Source organism: Chelon labrosus (assembly GCF_963514085.1).
Source record: "Chelon labrosus genome assembly, chromosome: 18".
Classification (NCBI taxonomy): Eukaryota; Metazoa; Chordata; class Actinopteri; order Mugiliformes; family Mugilidae; genus Chelon; species Chelon labrosus.
Genome location: NC_140351.1, coordinates 23,158,278 through 23,180,175, shown reverse-complemented (window position 1 = coordinate 23,180,175; position 21,898 = coordinate 23,158,278). Strand labels below are relative to the sequence as shown.

At 41.7% G+C, this 21,898-nt stretch overlaps 1 protein-coding gene across 1 annotated transcript; it reads left to right on the top strand.

The window, feature by feature from the left end:
* The first annotated feature begins 1,759 nt into the window (after positions 1 to 1,759).
* abcd3a (ATP-binding cassette, sub-family D (ALD), member 3a) lies at positions 1,760 to 20,064 on the top strand. The gene is made up of 23 exons (XM_084566072.1): positions 1,760 to 2,119; positions 5,880 to 5,916; positions 6,005 to 6,103; positions 7,730 to 7,818; positions 8,323 to 8,392; positions 9,100 to 9,197; positions 10,386 to 10,509; positions 10,897 to 10,953; positions 11,907 to 12,049; positions 12,152 to 12,221; positions 12,741 to 12,810; positions 14,002 to 14,099; positions 14,361 to 14,452; positions 14,778 to 14,866; positions 14,977 to 15,049; positions 15,216 to 15,279; positions 15,435 to 15,512; positions 15,598 to 15,663; positions 16,024 to 16,113; positions 16,199 to 16,318; positions 16,449 to 16,553; positions 17,569 to 17,625; positions 18,354 to 20,064. Exons 1-23 carry the CDS (start codon positions 2,010 to 2,012, stop codon positions 18,429 to 18,431), a joined length of 1,977 nt encoding a protein of 658 aa, XP_084422198.1. The 5' UTR covers positions 1,760 to 2,009; the 3' UTR covers positions 18,432 to 20,064.
* The last annotated feature ends 1,834 nt before the right edge of the window (positions 20,065 to 21,898 follow it).

Genomic DNA, 21,898 nt, shown 5'->3' with positions numbered 1-21,898 from the left:
CCTGAACGGCTCAGGAAGGTCAGGGACTTCTAGTCTTCCTTAAGAAAACCAGTGTAAGCAGGAAGACAGCCCACATCACTACTGATCAGATAAACACAACACTGATCCAAGATCTAACACTGATTCAAGGTGAAAGAACGCTCCAGCAATGCAAGGTGCTTCATTCATGATCACTGGAAACAACTTTGGGTGTTGCCCAAGGACACGTTGATTGGCGAGGTATTGGACCACCACCCCTGCAAATAGTGGACAAACCGGGCATCATCAAGTACACTACTGCTACAATTACATCATGACAGTGCACCTTGAGCTGAATATGCAATGTAAAGTCAAAAATGTATTCTTTTTTTCTTTTTTCTAAGTCAATTAATGAAATTAGAATGTGCTTTGAGGCTTTGCTTAGGGAGCAGAGGTACAGAAAGAGCAATTTGAAGACAATGTATGTGTCTATGTCTTCTGCAGGCACACCTCCCTTTGGATCGCACCTTCCACTACGCCCTCATCCCATCCGTCACACTGGTGCCGTGGCCCTTTGGATCTTCAGATCAGCTCAATGCTGTGCTGCTTTCGCTGTCTACCATGGGTGCAGATCCAGTGTCAGGATTGGGGGGGACACAAAAGTGATTTTGTAACTCATACCATGCCACAATAAATCACAACTACATAGAGGCTCGCCTTATCATTCAAAAAGTACTGCACAGGGAATCATTTATTGTGCTTACCTTTCTTGTTTATTTGTCCAAAACAGCCAACAGCGCATATCACTGCTTAATTAACTGTTATATTATATTATATCATCCCCAGTTCTTCTCACCATCTTCCTTTAATTTCTCCCAGTGTATGGGACTACTTTATGCATGAAAAATTGATTTTGCAGTGGAGGAGACCAGCATTGTTTAGAGGCTGCGGTTCAGTGCCCCAATCACTCCCACTATATGGATATACGCGGATGTAAATATCTGTCTAGTGACTCCAAATAACATTCTACATGGTTATAAGTTATATGGGTGAGTAAACGATCGTATTTTATGCCAGAAATAAGGTCCAGGTTGTAAAAAACAGTAGTTCCCCTTTAAAATGGCAATTGATATGAATATAGTATAGTTGTTTAGTGGTGATAGTGAGGAATCGTGAGTTAATTTTCTTCAATGGATAATGTAACCTAAAGAGGTGTTTAACTCGAGTTTAAACAAGAAAGTTTTAGAAGAGAAGTTAGAAGTTCTAACTTAGCTCTTTGAGTTGAAACAGGTTTTCTTCAAGTTGAGTTTACTCCCATTTTTAAGGCAGCAGGTGAACTTTTGTCTCTAAGTTTTGCCTGTTGAAATGCACTGCAGTGTGGAGGAGAGATGGCAGAAAGAAACGATGGGAGAGATGGAAGTATAGGTGGTGGGAACTTTGGAAGGTGGAATGTAATGAGCAAAAATAAATGTAAAAATTCTCAAAAGAACAAATCGGATGCTAAAACAGTGCTTGGGAAATTAGATATTCTGCAAGCAAATGCTTCGGGGCTGTGCTGTGGTGCTGGTTCTGATGGATCCTGCTGTAATTAAGAGAAATACAGAGATGTAGAAACATATGAGGACTGACTTTTTGTCGAGTAGAACTAAGGTGAAAAATCTAGGAGGCAGTTGAAAGGGTACTGCAGATGCTGTGGATTTAATCAGTACTTGTACATTGTGGAAAGCCATCCTACAGGGTTATGTGAGTGTGGATAGCCCCAAACAGTGAAGCATGTTTTCCTGGAATGTACAAAACTCCTCTTCTGTTAAGTCTGTTTTTGGCCCAAAGAGAACCACCATGTGAATGTGGAAAGGACCTCAAACCCAGATCTGAAACGAGGACGTTGCAAATAATCCCATCCTGTGGAGAGCAGTAATACGCCCAGTGGAGTCTAAGCTACCAAAACCTGCAAAACGAAGAAGAAGAAGCGGAAGCGGAAGAAGAGGAGGAAGAAGAAGAAGAAGCCCAGCGAGTTTAGAGCCCCCAAGACCGGTCGTTGTGTCAGAAACATGGCGGCTTTCAGCAAACACTTGACAGCGAAAAACTCGTCCATAGCAGGCGGCATTTTGCTGGCACTGTATCTGCTGAAGCACAGATACCGGACGCCCAAACCGAACAGGTAAGTGCGCGGCAGAGGATGGAGCGTTGAGGTTTGCGGAAAACACATGTTTCGAGTTGAGTTTCTGAGGGCTGCGAGAGGATACTGAAATTAGCAGCTGCTATCCTGGAAGTTACTTTTACGTTGGACATTGGACAGAAATTCCCTGTCACCCAGCAGCTTGTGTTTGCTCAGTTTCACCTTGTGGAAAAAAAAAAAGCGCACGGCGAGGTCACATTGACTCTGAACCGACGGGACTTTACTTTAATCGCTTAAATTGTCGTTCGAGTGACACAAAACCAGTGCCATTCTTTGTACATTTCCGCTTTTATATATTGACTTTGAGTGCTTTCACGGTTCTAGATGGTTATTTTAATCAGTGCAAACATATTGCACAATACCGATCAGGCATAACATTATGACCACCTTCCTAACATTGTGTTGGTCCCCTTTTTTACTGCAAAACAGCCCTGACCTGTCCAAGCATGGGCTCCACTAGACCTCTGGAGGTGTGGTGTGGTGTCTGGCACCAAATGTTGACAGCAAATAAGATTTAAGTTCTGTCAGTTGTGAGGTGGGGCCTCCATGGATCGGACTTTGTCCAGCACATCCCACAGATGCTGGATTGGATTGAGGTCTGGGGATACTAATACTAAGGGCAACAGCCATCAGGGAGTATCGTCTCCATGAAAGGGCGTAGATGGTCTGCAACAGTGTTTAGGTAGGTGATACGTGTCTTTGTGACATCCACGTGGACAGCAGGACCCAAGGTTTATCAGCAGAACATTTGCCTCCTTCCCATAGTGCACCTTGGTGCCTTGTGTTCTCCAGGTGAGCAATGCAAACGCGCCCGGCGATCCACGTGGTGTAAAAGAAGACTGGATACATCAGACCACACTACCTTCTCCCATTTCTCCACAGACCAGTTCTGATGCTTACGGACCACGCGGGCCAGCCTTCCTTTCCCCGTGACCCTTGACCCTGTCGCTGATTCCCTACTGTTCCTTCCTTGGATCACCTTTGATAGATCCTGACCAACTGCAGACCTGGAACATCCTCCAAGGGTGTCAGTTGTGGAGATACCCAGATGTCTAGTCATCACAGTTTCGGTCAAACCCTTCTAACACGTCAACTCTTGAGGACAAAATGTTCACTCGCTGCCTATTCTGTCCCACCCACTACCAGGTGGCGTGATGAAGAGATGCCCGTCAGTGTCTCCTGTCATAATGTTTTGCCTGATCGGTCCATATACCACTGCACAAATAAGCAGGGCTGCATTCAAACAATTTGTTTATTAACCACTGAATAATCAGCAGAACTTTGCCTATAAAACATAATCCTGACACATCTTAACATCGTAATGCAGGATAATGACTAACAATAAAATCTTTACACACTAGAACACATAGCTTTTATTTTGCATTTACTGCCCTGAATGAAAAACCAAACTTTAACACGACTGCTCAGTGGAAGTGCTTTACACTGTGTCTCCAGACAAGACTTTCCATTCAAGGGAAAGTAATGCGTTTGTGACTGTGTAATTGTTGTTGTTGTAATTTTTTTATGGGCGACATGGTTTCATGCTGCTGTCGAGCAGTTTACCAGTGGCACTGTGCTAATCTGCTGCTCTGTGACGCTCGTTTTCCCTCTCCGCTGTGGAGTTTTGTCCAGACCGAAAGCTATTCAGCATACCCAAATCAACACCATCAGAGTTAATCTCAACACTTTTTTAAAGTGTCTATATGGGTCCACACCACAGAGTGTTAATTTGACTCTTTTTGAAGTGTTGGTATGTTAACACTCCCAAAGTGTTATTATTGACTCTTCTTAGAGTTAAAATTTAACACTTCTCAACACTAACCAGTGTTAGTTTCTCTCAACACTAGTGTATAGTGTTAGATATCAACTATCTCATAGTGTCAGTTGTTAACTACTACAGGTGTTCCACCTCCATATTTACACTGTATGGTGTAAATATTGTTTTCTGTTACATATTACGTGTAAAATTAACTATGATGAAATAAAGAGGCCACGTTAAGTTTAAAACATTTATTTTAAAATGCATGTAACAACACATTAAATGCCACATCAAACTTTCCAGATACTTTGTTCCCAGACATCAGGGTGAAGGAGAGAATTAGTCCTGTAGCTCCTACAGCAGGTGTTGAACTGCCTCAGGGTCATAGTAGAGTTCCTGGTTAAATACAAACACAAACAAACACACACAAAAAAATTAAAAGATTAATACAGTCAAATGACTAATACAGAGTTTTTGGACTTCATGTGAAACGCTTGCTCATCGTTAGCGTCGACAGTGATTAGCCCGCTAACCTAACATGGTTTAGCTAGCGTCAAACTTAATGCTAACCGACAAGCATGTTAACACCACCACAGTTATACAGTCTTTGTCTACTTGGTCAGCTGTAACACCTGAAATAGTCTACTTATGTTAACCTTGTAATTGAACATGAATTAGCATTTACTGACTGTAGCATACGCGTAAACTCGAATGTTAGCTTAGCGTTAGCTTGTTGTTCGGACACAGCGCTGTACGGGGCATGATGCCGCATGCGAGATTAAGAGTCAATATTTACGTCAAACATAACATTATACACAAAGTGAAGCACATTTACTCACCAAACAACGTTTTCTCATCAGTGATAATCAGTAGGTAGTTGTCGGGATGACTGTCCAGGTGCGGGTATAATAAATGGGCGGAGTTTATAAATTAACACCTCAGGTGTTATATCCAGGTTCAGAGCTCGTAGTAAAAATGAAGAGAGTTAAATGTGTTGCATTGACACTTACAGAGTTAAATCACCAACACTCCATTCTGACACTCTATTTTAACACCAACTATTTGTCCTCAGAGAGTTATATATAATACATTTAACTCTACAAAGAGTAGAATTAACACTACACTTGCTAAAATTTCGTCAACACCAGAATTTTAACTCCGCAGCATTTGCTGTGTACTTACTGGCACTGAGCCGAGCTGCTGGAACAAAGCTAGTCTAAAACCAGAGGTATCTGTACCACAGTATGGAGCCATGCACACTGGCCAGTCTTCAGTAACAGACTCATCCTACTCAAATGTACCACAGGAGGTCCTTCCTGCCTGTGGCCAAGATACTCTTCAACCTGTACATGTACTTTATTGAGAGCATCTTCACCATCAGCGTCCATGCTTGTTTTGAACCAAGTTCAGTGGTTACTGTAGCCCGTCTCTGAACATGTGTGAGTGAAATGCAATGAAAGCATCCCAAAAACGGCTCAGCACCAGTTGGACTGGTTTTTATTGCAACATGTCTTTAGGAGCACGCCTACCCTGGGGCATTTGTTCATCATAAACAAGGCTACATTATTTAAGGAGCTCATTTTTGCGCTGACTGTGTCATTCTTGTAGGAAAAAACAGTGTGATCAGTCAGTCAAGGGTATTTTAAGTGGAGAGCCTACATTGATTAGTTACTTTTAGAAGGACGTTGCATCATTTGGGGGAAAAAAAACAGTTTGTTATGCTATACATTTTGCGTAACATCACCTGATGTTGCTGAAGAACAGTGTTGGCTCATTGTCAGCTGTGTTGGGGCTGTTGTGGTTGTACAGGTCGCTGGTAAATCAGTATCCAAATGGAATTCCGTGGTGACATTTGTGGCCTTCCCTTCTACCAGTGATTTGACATTTGTTTTAATAATTTACTGAGCCTGGATATGACGGAGGTGATACTTTATCACAGTACTAATGTCTTTCAATCTAATTTAGTTCTTGTTTTTTTTCCAGTAAAAAAGGAGGCTCGGGCCAAGTGCTGAACGTAGAGGTACGTCAAAATTATTGAAGTATTTAAAATCATGTTTGTCATAATTGAAAGTAATCTAATATCCTTTTTTTAATGCCACTACTTATAGAAAGATGCCAAAAAAGACCGGGCAGCAGTGGACAAGGTTTTCTTCTTCCGAATCCTCCAGATTATTCGGATCATGGTGCCTCGAGTTTTCTGCATGGAGGTACGGTTATGCTGCTGTTAGACTAGTAATGTCTTTGGGCTGGTCGAAATATATATTTTTTTAAGGCTCATTTGAGTTTTGCCAGTCAGCAACCATCTTGAGTAATGACATCCACACGTGCTGAAGATGACAAAATACATGCATCTGATGTATTTTGACAAAATACATGCCAGGGTGAAAGCTAATTGGCTAAAGCAGTAGCCTTCTGTCTTGTTTTTCTTTTTGAAAAGTTAAATCTTACCTTTAATAGACCCTTTTACGGCCTTTGTCACGGCGGCTAGCTGGAGGCAAAAACCACAGCAGCTATCATTATCAAAATGTCATCTTTCTGCGTTGTAGGGAGCTATTAACTGTACTCCTCCAATACGGTTAATAGCTAGAAAATGAGAGAATTGGACTGAGGCGATCATCAAAACTGCTTGTTTGCTAGCTCCCACTAGAAAGTTAGCTAACGTTAGAGTAATGAGCTGCCCTGATACTTATAGCAAGCTTCATTTACTTCATATTTTGCCAAACATAACGTCGCTAACAATATTTTGCCTTTCCTTTAGCGTCTTAGCTATTAGCCTGTGTAATAGTTCCCATTAGCATATTCATTAGCCTATAACACGTATTTAGTTAACTTTATGGCTGACCATTACAGTATGTAGATTTCTTACTCAGACATGCTAGTGCAGTTAGTTGTCAAGACCTAGCCATTAGTTCTGTTCACAATAACCCAAGCCTGATGCAGGTTTGTTTTCCGGCCTTGCCGCTAGCTAGGCAGAACAACACAAAACTCATCTGTTAAATCTTTGAAAGTTAAGTCTTGTTTGTGACCATTCAGGATGTAGTTATAGGCATCTAAAGATCAATTACCCAGATAGAAGCTCCAAGCATAAAGGTCACCTTCTGTATTATACCCCTCTTGCAGGCTCTTTCAGTGTGTCTTTTGCTGGCATACTGTATGCAGCATTCTGTATCATGGCCCACTTAAGATGGTATATGTGGAAGATGATTGTGTTTTAATAATCAAATTCAAATTCAAAGTTCTATGCATTTGTTTGCTTTTACATTGATAATCAAATTTTCATGCGTGCTGTGAACCTAACAGATTATCCTAAAAAGGTTTAAAAAAGGCAACTGGACTTGTAGCGATTAGCTAAAAAGAAAACTTGCCTTTTGTTTAAAGCTTTTTTGGATATACCATGACCTGGATGACTGAGAACCTTCGCCAACAGAGATTACACTTATGTCAGATAAACCCCAGAACTCTGGAGAGGATTTCTAGTGTGAGATTACGAAATAAGGTTAGATTTCCGTCTGCCATGCTTTGATTTACTGGTTCAAGCCATGAAGTTTATTTTAGAATTTCCTTTCCTAATATTTTCCTGATGTGGTAAACCATGTAATTTGGCAACTAAGAACTGGACTTGACAGATAGCAGAGCCCTTTGGCACTGAGGCATTAGCTCTATAGGCCAAGGTCACAGCTGTATTCCGCTCCTGGTTCTCTTCCCTATCTTCCATATCACTATCTTATCCATTCTGTTTAGTAGATATGAACCGGGTCAAGGGGAGGATGAAAAATGACTTGGTACTCAGCACTGATTTCCAGGCTAATAATTCTCTGGTTTTCTGTTTGCAGACTGGCTACCTTATCTTTATTGCCTCCATGTTGGTTGCCAGGACCTACTGTGATGTGTGGATGATCCAGAACGGCACCATGATCGAAAGGTCAAACATTGGCTTCAGTGCTTTGATTTTTATGTGAAGTTTAAAATAACAATTTCCCATTTGTGGCCTGAGAAGTCTGGATTATGCGTTCAGGCTGTCACCATTTAGCGGCTTTAGTGACACACTCAAATCTCAAATCTGCAAATGAATGATGGGAGAGCGCTACTGTGGGTTACTCCTCAGGATAACCCACAGATCTCAGAGTCAACAGTTTTCATTGCAACACGCATATAAAAACCCAAAGTTGCACATAACCTTATCTTTAGTCATGAATATTGAGAAGGACAGGTCCAAATTACCGGAGAGATTGGTTCATACTGAATAAACTTGTCAGAAAAACCTTTTTATATATGATATAGCCCATAGTCAGCTTCCAGCAGTGTCTCCTCATAATATCACCGCACATTATTATTATGCACTTGTACACATTTGTATGCATGTCCACTGAGCACAATAACGTCACCAAAGCTTTTGTCTGACTTTTTTGCATGTTGTGTTTTGCAGCGCTATCATTGGCCGCTCGAGAAAAGACTTCAAGGCCTTCTTGTACAGCTTTATCAAATTCATGCCAGTAGTAAGTATGTTTCTTGATATTTCCGTGACACTGCCTGCATATATTCTGTTGATTATTTTGCGACAGTGCTGTCGTTCAGAGTCAGCTCATGCTCATACTGTGCATGCTGTTTTAAATAGTTCCAATAATTAATTAAAAAAAAAAAGTAATTACTAATTTCATAATTTTGAAAGACTTATTTTCACGGAATCAAAACGAAACTTTTTGAACAGCGTAACTGTAAACCTATATTGTGTAGGGTTCCTATGGCATACAGGAACTGAATACATGCAATGATGTATATGTTTGGTATATCCACCGATCAAGCATAACATTATGACCATCTACCTATTGTGTAAGTAATCGGAGAATGGACATGGGCCTTCTGAGCGTATCCTGTGGTATCTGGCAACAGGATGTTGTTAGTGCTGGCCTGTTATTGACTTCTCCTGTCAGCGGTCATAATGTTGTGGCTGATCAGTGTATACAGATCTCGTTATGAAGTTCAATTAAATGTGAATTTGTTGCAACTCCTTAAACAGATTTTTTCTAGACGTAATTCTTTTCATCATCAGTTTGCATGGCTCTTGTAGAATTGTGTAAATTCCACGTTCCCGTTTTGTGCTAAAAAATAATTTTAAAAACCTTTCTCGTGTACAGTCACACTGAAGCTAAGAATTTCATAGTGTGAGAGAGTAACATTTTTAATTGTGACTGGCACATTCCAGATTGCCTTGGTGAACAATTTCTTGAAGTTGGGCCTAAACGAGCTGAAGCTGAGGTTCCGTGAGCGGCTCACAAAGAACCTGTACGACCAGTACCTGGAGTAAGTACAACTTCTACTGGAGGGGTTTCCCATTATATTGAGTCTCTTGATAATCATGTAATGAACCAACAGTCACCTATACATCTCTGGCTCTGCATATCTCTGTATCACTGCATGTTGAATATCCGCTGCTAGGTCCATAGAGAGGGTGGTCTCGGCCCGATTTCAATTTAGATAGACCGATTCAACTACCTCATAATGATATAACCCTCAGTTTACCTGATCCATCTTCGGAAGAAGTTGTACCCCAAAATACACACTGCTGCACACCCAAAATAGGTGTGACTTTTCATCATATATAGTGCTTCCGAAAAGTATCTGCACTCATCAGAATCTTTACATTTCTGCATAAAAATGACTCCAAACATCAGCTGATTCTCACATTAGTCATGACCTTACACAAAGACTACCCCAATCAAACAAATAAAACGAAAAAAGTGTTAAATGATGGCAAGCCGTCCTGACCCAGAGGCAGCAAAACAGGCCCAAACAAGGACATTAGCGCGCCCATGTTTAATGAGCGGAATGAGGTTCTGATGCTGGAATGCAGTGTTGCTTTGTGTCCAAGCACGAACCCCCACATTTAAACCAAACAGCTGAACTTTGAAAACATTTTTCCAATAGTTTTCTGGCTTGTTCACATGATTATTTAGTAAACTGTAAATGTTCTTTTTGGAGAGCAGTGTCTTCGTCTTTGCCCCTCTGCCATCACACAGTGGTTGTTCTGTGTTCTCTTGATGGTGGGTTCATGAACATTCACATTAGTCAATGTGAGAGAGGCCTTCAGCTGCTTAGAAGTTAGAAGTCATTTGTCTTGCTTTACCCTAAATTTATTTAGCAAACTATAAAACAGCACTTGCAAAAGCACAAAAAAAAAATATGTGTTGTCAGACCTCTTCCTTTTTCCTTCTGCCTACGTCATGGTTATCAAGCCGCCTGCTTATGCACAACACCAGAGGTGAGGAGGTGGTGCTGATGAATGATGACATCCTCATGTTGGCCACACCACGCCATAAATCCCACTTTGATATCAAACCAGAGCCCATATCTTCACTGCTTAACAGCCAAGTGCAAAAACATGAAAATGGAAACCAATTTATGTGTTAATGTGTGTTTTTGACCTGATTAGAAACTGTGAGAAGTTGTATATGTGTTTCGTTTTCTTCAAATTGTGTTTTGTCTCTTCAGAGGCTTCACCTACTATAAAATGGGAAACCTGGACAACCGGATAGCCAATGCTGACCAGCTGCTGACACAGGATGTGGAGAAATTCTGCAACAGTGTGGTGGATCTTTACTCCAACCTCAGTAAGGTACAGTCAGAACCAGTTTCTACGATTCATGGACTGGGTAATGGTGCATGACTATGTAGTGAACAAAGAAATGACTTCAGTTGTGTGTCGGGTAGATTACTTTGTATTGATGACTCACTCCTTCTCCATCACATCTGATGACCTCAGTTGGATATGTAGTGTACACCAGAGACCTGGAATTGTGGATGAGTGGAGGCACATTTTGTCAATGGAGCAAATCCTCCATGTATCATTTTAAACATCCTTTTAGCCATGTATCCATCACTGATAAGCTTATTGTATTTGAACACTATTTAACCCATGCTGCATGATGATAGCAGTGTTTGCTAAGTGGACCTTGGCCAGCTCTCCTTTTTAATCTGTTTGTACTGTGTGTGTCTTTTGTAGCCCCTGCTAGATATTGGTCTGTACATCTTCAAGCTGACCAGTGCCATTGGTGCTCAGGTAAGGTTACCATGACAATACTTCCTTTAGCAGTTGGCTGTAATTATTTTTTGGAGCACTTAAATCAACAAATTGAAATGTTTGGCATTTAGACCATTTTGAAGTTTCAACTTCATATAGATATGTATATACCGATCAGGCATAACATTATGACCAATGAGGTGTAGTGATTAACACTGATTATCTCTTCATCACAACACCTGTTAGAGGGCAGGATAGAATGGGCAGTAAGTGGACATTTTGTCCGCAAGGTAGAAGCAGGGAGAAATAGGCAAATGTAAGAATTTGGGCCAAACTGTGATGGCTAGACATCTGAGTCAGAGCATCTTCAGAACTGACACTCTTATTGGGCGTTCCCGGTCTGCTAACCTGGGGAACACCTAGCCCCAGGAGGCACTCTGCATTGTTGCAGCCCTGTGTACGCCCTTTCATGGAAACAAGACTGTGGCCTCTTTCAGCAGGATAATGAGCCCTGCAACAAAGGAAAAACAGTTCAGGAACGGCTTGAGGAGCACAACAACGAGTTCGACGTGTTGACTTGGCCTATAAATGCCCCAGATCTCAATCCAATTGAGCATCTGTGGAATGTGCCGGACAAACAAGTCCGATCCATGGAGGCCCCACCTCGCAACTCACAGGACTTAAAGGATCTGATCTGTTAACATCTTGGTGCCAGATACCACATCACTCCTTCAGGGGTCTAGTGTAGTCCATGCCTGTTTCGGCAGCAAAAGGGGGACCAATGCAATATTAGTGTTATGCCTGATCAGTCGATGTGTGTGGTATTTATTTTTTTTTTTATTCATCCCCACTGTGGGATAGGTCAAGTCTTGTCTTGTATTTTATGACTTCACTGGCTCTGCAGCACACACAATACGTGGTGAATAAAGAGAAGTGATTTGAATTTGATTAAATAGACTCTTCACAGTCTCCTCATTCTCTCCTCTATCTAGGGCCCAGCCATCATGATGGCCTACTTGGTGATTTCAGGCCTGTTTCTTACCAGAATGAGAAGGCCTATTGGCAAAATGACAGTCACTGAGCAGCGTTATGAGGGAGAGTACCGCTACGTCAACTCTCGCCTCATAACTAACAGGTAAACAGGACTTTTTCTACTAAATATCTGTCATCGTGTTCATACTTTATTGTACAGCTTTTACTATAAACCGTTACATTGTTGTTTTCTCTCTCTTTTTAGTGAGGAGATCGCCTTCTATAACGGGAACGTTAGGGAAAAACAGACCATTTACGCCACATTCAAGAAACTGGTGAGTAACAGTTTCAGTGTTCTGCTAAAGAGAGGCTGTGTTTGTCATCAAATTGGGCTGTATGAGTAGTTGTCTAAAGAATCATGTCTCTATAAAGGCAGCTCAGATATGTCTTGTAGCGTCTGTAATACCGCTACAGCTACGGTACAGTACGCTCTAGTACGCTTGTACATTATGTTCATGCACCAGATAAGCAAAGATTAAAAAGGCATTGTCAAAATGGAGATTCTTTCAGAGAATTGTGTACAGCCACAGAAACATGAATTGGTCTGTATCACTATGAATCATCAGCCACAAGTGAATAGCTTAAAGCCTCGCAAGATGGACTCTGAAATGTGCAATACTGTTATCTCAAAAGCCTTGTGGTAGTCCAGCTCCCTCACAGAATAGGTACTTTTCTGCTTGGTGAAACCAGCAAAATGTTGACAGAAACAAAGTTTTATTCTGCCTCTGAGCCACACCCCAACCACACAAATAGATTTGTGTTATATTTTCTTGAACATTTATTTCTCCTTCCAGGTTGACCACTTGCATAACTTCATCTTCTTCCGCTTTTCCATGGGGTTTGTGGACAGCATAATTGCCAAGTGTGAGTGCATACATACATATAAATAGTAGCATTTCTTGGTTTGTAAACACAAGATTAAAACTTGCCTCTTGTCGGTTGCTTAAGAAGTTTAACAAAGCTCATCAGTGGACAGCTGGACTGCACAGTGAGTGAAGGGAGGGAGGGAATGATATTGGTCAAAACAAAGCAGTGAATCAGACTTGTTTGTCCAGCACATCCCACAGATGCTCTTTTAGATTGTGAGCTGGGGAGTTTGGAGACCAAGTCAACACATTGAACATGTCGTTGTGTTCCTTAAACCACTCCTGAACTATATTTGCTCTGTGGTAGGGTGTGTTATCCTGATGAACAAGGCCACAGCCATCAGGGAGTACATTTGCCATGAAAGGGTGTACATGGTGTACAAGGGTGCAACAGTGTTTAGGTATGTGCAAAGTAAGATCCACATGGATGGCTGGACCCAAAGTTTCCCAGCAGAACATTGCCCAAAGCATCACACTGCCTCCACTGGCTTGCCTTCCTCCCACAGTGCATCCTTGTTCCATGTATTCCCCAGGGTAACTGACACACAGTATGAGATGACTTGATTCATCAGACCAGGCCACCTTCTTCCATTGCTCTGTGGTCTAGTTTTAATGCTCAAGTGCCAAGTTGGGGCACCTTTGGCAGTGGACACGCGTCAACATGATCACCCTGACTGCTCTGCTGCTATGCAACAAACAGCAATGCACTGTGTTTTCACAGCTTTCTATCAGAACATTCAACAGGCATTAACATTTTCAGCACTTTGAGCTACAGCAGCTCATCTGTTGGAGCGCACCACACGGCCCAGTCTTCCCTCCCTGAATGCATCTGTGAGCCTTTGATGCCCATGACCCCGTCCTTGGTTCATTACTTTTCCTTCCCTTGGACCAGTTTTGCTAGATACTGACCACTGTAGACACACGCCACAAGAGCTGCAGGTTTGGAAATGCACTGACCCAGTCAAGTACCCATCACAAGTGGGCCTTGGGCTTCTGACACAACTTTGAGGACAAAGTGTTTACTTGCTGTGCAATATATCCCACCTAACGACGGGTGCCATGATAACTAGATAATCTGTGTTATTGGCAGTAGTCATAATATTATTGTGGATTGGTTTATATTACTATTTATATATTGTATGAGCGTAAAGTTAATGTGAACCCCTCTCTACATGTGTCCCCCCCCCAGACATAGCCACTGTGGTGGGCTATCTGGTGGTTAGCCGGCCATTTCTAAACCCGTCCGACCATCGGCACCTGCACAGCACGCACTCTGAGCTGCTTGAGGTAAGCGACAGCACACATCCACATGGTACCCAAGTGGGCCATGCATTCTCTGTATCAAAATTAATTTCAGACAGACAACAATCTGAAAGCAGTCGGTGTAATTACACACAGCAGTAACATAGTTTGATAAACAATGATAAACATCTACACCAATGTTAGAAACATACGTCCACACAGTTCACTCACCTTTGAAATGCTTTGCAGTGATATTTTGCGACATTTAGGTTTTACCGAGTGTAATTGAACCTCTCTTGTTTGTAGGACTACTACCAGAGTGGAAGGATGCTCCTGAGAATGTCCCAGGCCCTTGGCCGGATTGTACTGGCCGGCCGAGAGATGACTCGCCTCTCAGGGTGATTTTTACAGAATAGTACAACAGCGATGGAACAAAGAAACAATTCATAGCTTGCAGATGCGTTGTTCAGGGCCTTGTGTGTGTGATTCCCTCTGCATACTCCCTTGCTGACTGTCCTCTTCCTCAATGAAACTCTGTCACAAATCCTCTTCTCTGTTAACTAGAACTATGTTCTGTCTGAGTTAAAACAGAGGATAGGGCTTAGGTTCATACTATATACTATATACTTGTGTGTTTGTCTGGTTCTCCCATCAAAAACAGAACTACCTGTGGCCCTGGGAAATTCAAACATATTTATAAGATTTTTCTTTTGTCCTCCATAGATTTACTGCTCGTATCACTGAACTGATAAAAGTCCTGAAGGAGCTGAATGCTGGCAAATATGAGCGCACCATGGTTTCTCAACAGAACGGTACCACTGACTTTGGATCTCAACGAAATATGTGACAGGAATTGTCACATCAGTCTGCTCAAACTGTCCATCCCAATAGTCAGATTGTTTTGTTTTTCCCTTCAACTTAGGAGCAGACACTGCAGGTGAACCTAAACTGGTGCCTGGAAGAGGTCAGGTCACCAACAGAGACAACATCATCAAGTAGGTCTCTTGTTCCTCTCTTGCATATATATATATATATATATATAGATATATAGATATATAGATATAGATATAGATATATAGATATAGATATAGACATGTTTTTTCCTGTTTCTTTTTTGTCATGAAATTATTTTCCAACAAACCTTTTTCCGTAATTTTTCAGATTTGACCATACACCACTATCAACACCCAATGGAGACGTCCTGATCAGAGACCTCACGTTCGAGGTAAAACATTCATTTTTCATTGCCATACCTCAGCCAACCATTGCTTGGTTAGGTAATGACTGGAACTGAATGAAGGATGTCTTTAAGTTGTGGATTTCTTTTATCACATGGACATGCATTATTCTGTATCACGTGTCGTTACTTGTACTCTGAAGGTGAGGTCTGGCACCAACGTTCTCGTGTGTGGACCAAACGGTTGTGGAAAGAGCTCTCTGTTTAGAGTTCTTGGAGAGGTAAGAGTTAATCAGATTGGTTAGCAAAGTAAATGTACGTTCTGTTTCTTTTTTTTTCTAAAGCAAATCAATACTTTTTTAACAGCTGTGGCCTCTGTTTGGTGGACACCTGACGAAACCTGAGAGAGGGAAGCTCTTCTATGTTCCACAGGTAAAAATCAGCCAGTCAGAGATCTCGCATCTCCATTGAACCATTTTGTCGTAAACATAATCAACTCGGCAGCGCCCAGATGCCATGTATGACTGTGTTGCTGTTACTCTTCTGTTTGTCACCACATAAAGCCCGCCCAATGATTGACCCATCAGATCTTTGTAATAAAGCATAATAAATTCCTCCACAAACATTAAGTGAACAGGGGACCATCAAATTGGTTCACAGGCTAGCTGTACATCCCACCACCCACCAACAAATCCAGCCAAGTAGAAAAGAAATGAAATCAACTGAAATTGGTATGACAAATATAACCCTTCATGATCTGGAAGTTTGACTTTGACTGCTGTGTTTGTCCAGAGACCCTACATGACGCTTGGTTCTCTGCGGGACCAGGTCATCTATCCTGACACCTTTGAAGACCAGAGGAAAAAAGGCATCTCTGATCAGGTGGGACACAACACAGTGTGACACACACATGCTCACGTCCCTCTACCTGTGTTTCTAAAGACCTTTTTGTGTATTGTGTGACAAGGTGTTGAAGGAGTACCTGGACAATGTCCAGCTGGGTCACATCCTGGATCGGGAGGGCAGTTGGGACTCGGTCCAGGACTGGATGGATGTCCTTAGTGGAGGGGAAAAGCAGAGGATGGCTGTAAGTTACTCTACCAGAGGCCTGCGTTGGAGGGTTCAACACTGCATCTTGTCTCTTCTGGACAGAGATCTCAGGTTGTTGTATTTTACTTGATGTTCCTGGTGGTCATTGTGTCTGTCCCTGTACGTAGATGGCCAGACTGTTCTACCACAAGCCCCAGTTTGCCATTCTGGATGAGTGCACCAGTGCAGTGAGTGTGGATGTGGAGGATTACATCTACAGCCACTGCAGGACGGTAGGACCCTAAAACACATTCTATACTAAGGCTTGTTGACTTGCATCATGACCAATAGGTTCACAAGATTCCAGCTTCAAGTATGTGTGTTCACACCTACCATTAATGTGCAAGACACCACTTGAGATCCAGTCGCACTCTGCTTGCAAATAAAGACTGATAGATTTGGGACACAGTAAAATATCACCTGTCACAAAGTGCAGATCTTATTCTAAAGCTTGTTACATACTCTACATGAAGCCAGACTTTGTTCTAGGGCTGCGAGAACAAAAATAAAGTTTGTTCTGGCCAGTACAGTTATACTTCATGAGAAACTCTAGTGCTGACTCTGGGAAAGTCCTTAAGGATTCAAGGATTCTTTATTGTCATTACGACACATGTTGGTACATGGGAAGGAACGAAATTGGTTACTCTGGTCCCGATTCAAGCCATAAGTAAAAAAAAAACAAAAAAAAAAAGTATAAATATAGAATATAGAATAAAATTAGCTTTCCAAGTATTGTACAAAAAAAAAAAAAAAACACTGGGCCCTCCCACTGCAGCATACGACGTGTCCATCAGATCACGCTGTTTATTCAGCATGCACCCACACACAGTATGTTGATCTCTACCCAGGAGAGATTAGCGGTCACGCTGCCAGTATTAGCATATTTGAGCTCACAGTGTGGCTGCTAGCATTTCTGCTTTTCCGCCGAAAAAGGGCTGTGTGTTTTGACCACTTCCTATTTCTGACCAATCACGGACTAGTTGCTGGACATGACATGAGAAAAAAAGTTCTGCAAGAACTCCCAAACGAGGGCTGTGAGAACAAACTTCTCACTTCTTGTGGAGTATGTAACAGCCTAACGTCTACACTGACTGTAGTATGTGCACCTGTTAAAGCCCTATGGTTGATATAAGGCTACTTAAATCAGCATCATCACAGACTTTCCACTAGCTTTTATAGTGGGGGTAACTGATGCTTACATGCTGTTCTTTAAAAGCTGTTGTAATAATTGTTTCCTTAAATTCCCAGGTGGGCATCACCCTGTTCACAGTGTCCCACAGAAAGTCCCTGTGGAAGCACCATGAGGTAAGGACTGACAGTTACACATGTATCAACAAGTTTACTAGTGTTTCATTACACCACAAATGTTTCAGTATTATCCAAATGGGAGAATCACCTTTTTCCAACCTTTTTTGTGCCAGTAAAAGTATCAGAAATGTTTCTATTAGCTTAACTATTCAATGACCAGCTCATGATGATAGACAGTTTGGCCGCAGCTGACGTGCACCTCCCTAGAAATGTAATGTAAGAGCTGTGATTGGTCCACTTGGTAGTAGCATGTTGCTGGCTGCTTCTCCATCTCTACAGTTTTCAGATGGATTGTTTTGGATCAATAATGATGGAACATGTAAAGGAAAGGTTAACTGAGAAGGTTCAGAGATACAAGTATTTGTATGACTCGTCTTCGGCGAACTTTAGGCCAAAGTTTCAGTCGCCGTTGTTGAAAGTGAAGCAGGAAGTGGAAACAAAAATGAACCCGACTGGTACAAACAGTGCTGTTTGTTGCCATGTGTGGCTCGACATGGGTATTTGATAGAAATTGTGAAACCTAATGAGGTGTGAAGCCTCTCACCCTCTTTGTCTTTTCTGGCAATCATTCATTTGTGCTGCTACCAGGGCAGAACATGACCAAATACAGTCTTTACTAATCTAAAGCAGACAGCCCAGCAGATGGAAATGTGGGAACTGTGTTACGATGACTTTTTCCTCCCCGCTCAGTTTTTGTTTCCCTCTTTTTGTTTTTTCTCATGAAGTATTACCTCCACATGGACGGCAGAGGGAACTACGAGTTCAAGCCCATCACAGAGGAAACTGTAGAGTTCGGCTCATAACCGGCTGCCAATGTAAGCCACGACTGCACTGCTCTCTAAAAACCAGTCTAATCTTTGCACTCAAGACAGAAATGATAGCTGAAGCTAGTAAATAATGTTTTTTAATCATTTGTAACTGTCAACCATAGTTCATCTATGTTTTCTGTTATTTAAAAAGCCCTATCTCACCATTAATTTATGTGTGATTATAAAAAAAATAAAAAAAGTCGTGTAATTTATATTCTAGGATTGGTTTTGCAATCGACAAGTATTTGAGTAGAGTACACTGTTTTTATTCTACCCATGTCTCTAATAACAGTACCAAGTCTGCCTGTTGAAATGAGCTAAACACTACAACAGTCTCTGTGGCATCGCGTTCCTTAGTAGACATACATCACACTTAATATACATACTTAGTACTCAGTAACGTTAAACTTGACGGAGCAGCCAGACGCTCAGATCAGTAGAGGTTCAGAATCTTTTACAGACCTTTTAAGTTGAAGATACATGTATGACTGCCAAACTGTTTTTCTCCCCCTCAAGATCAAACATAATAAAAGCCACCTGGATGTTACGTGGGGTAATGATTCTAACCAGAAAACAACTTTAATGTCTCTAGAATGAATATAAATTCATAGCTTGAAAAAAAACTGAATATTTGTTGTGTACAGAGAAGGCAGTAAACGAGAGGAAGTCACATGATAAAGTGCCTAAATATTAATAGTCATCCAAAGCTGCTCTCTGCTTCCGTAGCTGCAGGACAAGTAGTGCCCTCTGGACCTGCATTCATTGTCAAAGTTACTGCAGACACAGCTGCTGCATGTGAAAGCTCTGAAGTTCTTTCTGTGCAACGTGGTAGCAACGCAGCTGAGTAAAGTGAAGGACGGTGGAAGGACAGGTCTTTATAGCTGACAGTGTTGTTAGATAGCAGAAAGCTAATTCATGTTAAATCATCGATACTCTGTATTCAGCAAAATAAGAGAGTACAGGAAGAGTCAGGAGCTCTGCATTTTAGAAAATCCGCACATTATTGCCTTTTAATTTAGGCTACGTATGTAGATAGAGATTTTAATCGTTGGACTGAGTTCTGCGATCCTCCAAGTGTAAGCTGTACTCTAGGAGCGTAAATCAGTCGGTGTGGAAAAGGGACAAAGTGTAGCTGAGCTCAAGTGGTTCATGAATAAATAGCCCCTGAGTGCATTCACTGTCTCCTTTACTAGTTTGTTGATGTCTAGCAGAGATTTGAACATGTGGGGTCCATTCTCATCCAACAGCAAATCATTAATATCATTATTATTATTAAACATTTAGTTTTCTATAACAATTATACTAATTTCTTTTTTTTAATTTGGGTTAAAATGTAGTGTGTGTATATATGTTGCCCGGGTGGTGGGATTGAAAGGTTTGATTACGCATTAGATCTGTGAAGGAACACTGGTGGTAAATTGTAATGATGGCTTTGGGTTGTCAATATGTTAATAATCAGACCGGCCTGTTCAGTTCAGTCACTCTGAATGTACTGTATAATAACTAAAGAGTTGCCCTCAACTGCTCCTGTGGTTTTCTATGAATAATAATGCTGTTGTAATTTCACTCTGCATAAAAATAAAACCTGAAAATACATGGGACAACAAGGGATTTGTCTCTTCTTCTGTGTGTGTGTGTGTGTGTGTGTGTGTGTGCGCGCGCTTTCTGATGGTCCATTGTGTGACAATGACTAAGCACATAATTAATATCCAGTTTATTTATTATACAGTTAGGTCCATATGGTTTGGATACATGTAATGGTTATTTTAGCTGCTTGACAAAACATGTTCAAAAAGTAGTTCCGATGCGTTGGAACTTGGGTTTGAAAGGGTCAACCTTTATTTTGAAACTGTTTTTATAAGACCCAATATTTCAGAGATTAACCACACATTTAGATAAAAATAAAAAAATACCAGTGTGAGTGTGAATGGTTGTCTGTCTCTCTGTGTTAGCCCTGCGATGGATTGGCGACCTGTCCAGGGTGTACCCCCGCCTCTCGCCCGATGACAGCTGGGATAGGCTCCAGCAGACAGGAACAAGCGGTTACAGAAGATGAATGAATGAATGAATGAACCCTCAGGATCTTTTAAGAAATGTAAAACGACAGTCTTGCTGCGTCCAACCTCGGCAGCGATGGCACGTTGCCAGAGGCCTTGCTTGTGCACGTCGTCCATCCTGCTGCGTTCAGAGACAGAAAATCCTATTGCTTTTGCCATCAGGGAAAGGAAATGACAGATTTTAAAAACCTGTTTACGATGCAATAGCATGAAATACAAACACAACTGTTCGCAAATACGTATTCCATACAAATCCTAGTCTAGAAGGCTCCCCAGCAAGTGTCTCATGGATGGATAAAGGCAGTGCTCTAGTACAATGTTAAAATCATATACAGTATACTGTACACCCGATGCCAGTTGATGCAAGGACATGAAAGCCAGCAGCAGATTTCAAAAGGGTTTGCAGGGAACGGGCAAAGCTGGTGAGGCGTTCAAGAAAAACCCACATGTCAGCACATCTGGGTAAGCAGAAACACCTTATCTAAACAAAGATGTCAATAGGAGTCTTTTGACGGATCCAGTCTCAGTCGGTTTTTCTGAAAACATCTAGTCATGGCAGGTCAAAGTGCATGGAAGGAAAAGTCATATATGATATACCTGCTGGAGCAGCACTTCCAGAGAGATAACACCCTTTATGGTGCTTTATATATGTTCTTTTCAACGTATGGCAGGCCTCAACTCTTATATCACTGAGCATCTCCTCTTCGCCTGTTCTCTTGCTCTGCTCTGTTGTTTTAATTTAGCCAATATGAGTTCCAGTGTCTAGCCTTTACTGAAGTACATGTCATCTTTAAACCTCTTTGGTTTATTTACTAGAGCAGCTCGTGTTTTATATGCAATGCGATGCATTCAGCCTGTTTATTCGCGTTGGGCTGTAAGGGTTGGGCTCCAGCATTTAGTGGAGACAGTTAAGATTGGGGTTGCATTATGTCAGTGTCCTCTCAAACACAGGATTCCAAGTGTGTTTGTGGGAGAGATAAGAAGTGTGTCAGTGATCAACGGAAATGTTGTAACCAAGATGAGCGCTCCCTTATATTTTATATTGTATGTCAAAGGTTGCTCTCCTGTGACAGCAGGAACCCAGACCCAGACTGCCTATAATCCCAGCACATCGGTCATTTCCTTAACTTTGTGGAGGTCAAGCCAAGTCCAGCGTCATTAATAAAATGTGCATATCTGAGAACCAGTTTATATTTGATTTGACGCCATTATGTCATGTCTAGGGCGGCACAGTGGTGGTTAGCACTGACTCCTCACGGCAGGAAGGTCCCGGGTTCAAATCCAGGCCGACTGGGGCCATTCTGTGTGGAGTTTGCATGTTCTCCCTGTGTCTGCGTGGGTTCTTTCTGGGTACTCCAGCTTCCTCCCACCGTCCAAAGGCATGCTGGTTAGGTTCATTGGTGA

Excerpts from the sequence above, each read along its gene's own strand:
- abcd3a (XM_084566072.1), top strand. The coding sequence starts at position 2,010 with ATGGCGGCTTTCAGCAAACACTTGACAGCGAAAAACTCGTCCATAGCA. Across the intron at positions 15,280-15,434 it reads TCAGAGACCTCACGTTCGAG|GTGAGGTCTGGCACCAACGT; the intron begins GTAAAACATTCA and ends TGTACTCTGAAG. Across the intron at positions 16,319-16,448 it reads GGGAAAAGCAGAGGATGGCT|ATGGCCAGACTGTTCTACCA; the intron begins GTAAGTTACTCT and ends CCCTGTACGTAG.